This window comes from Belonocnema kinseyi, chromosome 5 (assembly GCF_010883055.1).
Source record: "Belonocnema kinseyi isolate 2016_QV_RU_SX_M_011 chromosome 5, B_treatae_v1, whole genome shotgun sequence".
Classification (NCBI taxonomy): Eukaryota; Metazoa; Arthropoda; class Insecta; order Hymenoptera; family Cynipidae; genus Belonocnema; species Belonocnema kinseyi.
Window position 1 is genome coordinate 111,591,669 of NC_046661.1, and position 894 is coordinate 111,592,562.

Below are 894 nucleotides of genomic sequence, written 5' to 3' on the forward strand. Positions count from 1 at the left end.
TAATATTTTAACCTGGATTATTATATGATAATAGAGCTAATACTAATCATATTTACAATAAACAAGTTAATATATATTATGCACTATTATTTCTTTATTATAATTTTTGTTTTCTATTTTCTCTAGTATTAGATTCACCCATTTTTCTTGGAACCATTTGTATTTTTGTTTATCAAACAGAGGCACTATTTTTTTTTTAATAATTACAAAGAGTAAAAAATTTTAATAAACATCTTATGAGTTCCTTATAAACAGCTTATCTTGTTTTTTTAATAAAATGAAAAACGTTTCAATACGGCAGTATCATTTTAGAAAGAATCCTTTTCTTTTCTTTTTTTAGTCTTAAACTCGTTTGCCTTGGGAGTCTATCCAACAAAAGTACATATATGTAGAATTTGCTCTGAGGTAGCAACGCAGTTTCCCATTCAAGTTTAAGGAATATAGATCATTTTTTGTTAAAGAGCCAAAATGAAATTATTATTTTTAATCTGTATCATCTCAGTAATTTGTCTTCAAGTTATAGGAAAAAGTGTTGTTTCTACAATTAATAATGGAACATCACACATCAAGAAAAACATCAGCAATGATTCAGAAATGGTAACTTGATCAAACAATTAACTATATGCATATTTCAAAAAATCAATCATCCAAATTTAAAACCAATCAATTTATATCTTATTCATATTTTCGAAAATTATATTAATTGCTAACCTTATCTTTTATAAATCTGTCCAATTTCATCAAATTCTTTATGTTGCTATCGTATTGTATTCTAAATTTATTTCATCCTATACATTTCCATCTTATTGATAAATAAATTTCCTTGTACATTTTTCTGTTCTACTCTATTCTAAATATATCTCATTTTTTCCAATTTCGTCGTCTAACACTGTT

The 894-nt window shown here is 24.6% G+C and overlaps 1 protein-coding gene across 1 annotated transcript in view; it reads left to right on the forward strand.

Moving 5' to 3' along the window:
• Positions 1-399: 399 nt before the first annotated feature.
• LOC117173479 overlaps positions 400-894 on the forward strand; it is an 8,221-nt gene continuing 7,726 nt past the window's right edge. The window contains exon 1 of the mRNA XM_033362082.1: positions 400-597. Within this exon, the coding sequence (XP_033217973.1) occupies positions 469-597 (129 nt within the window). The 5' untranslated portion in view covers positions 400-468. The remainder of the gene's footprint in view (positions 598-894) is intronic.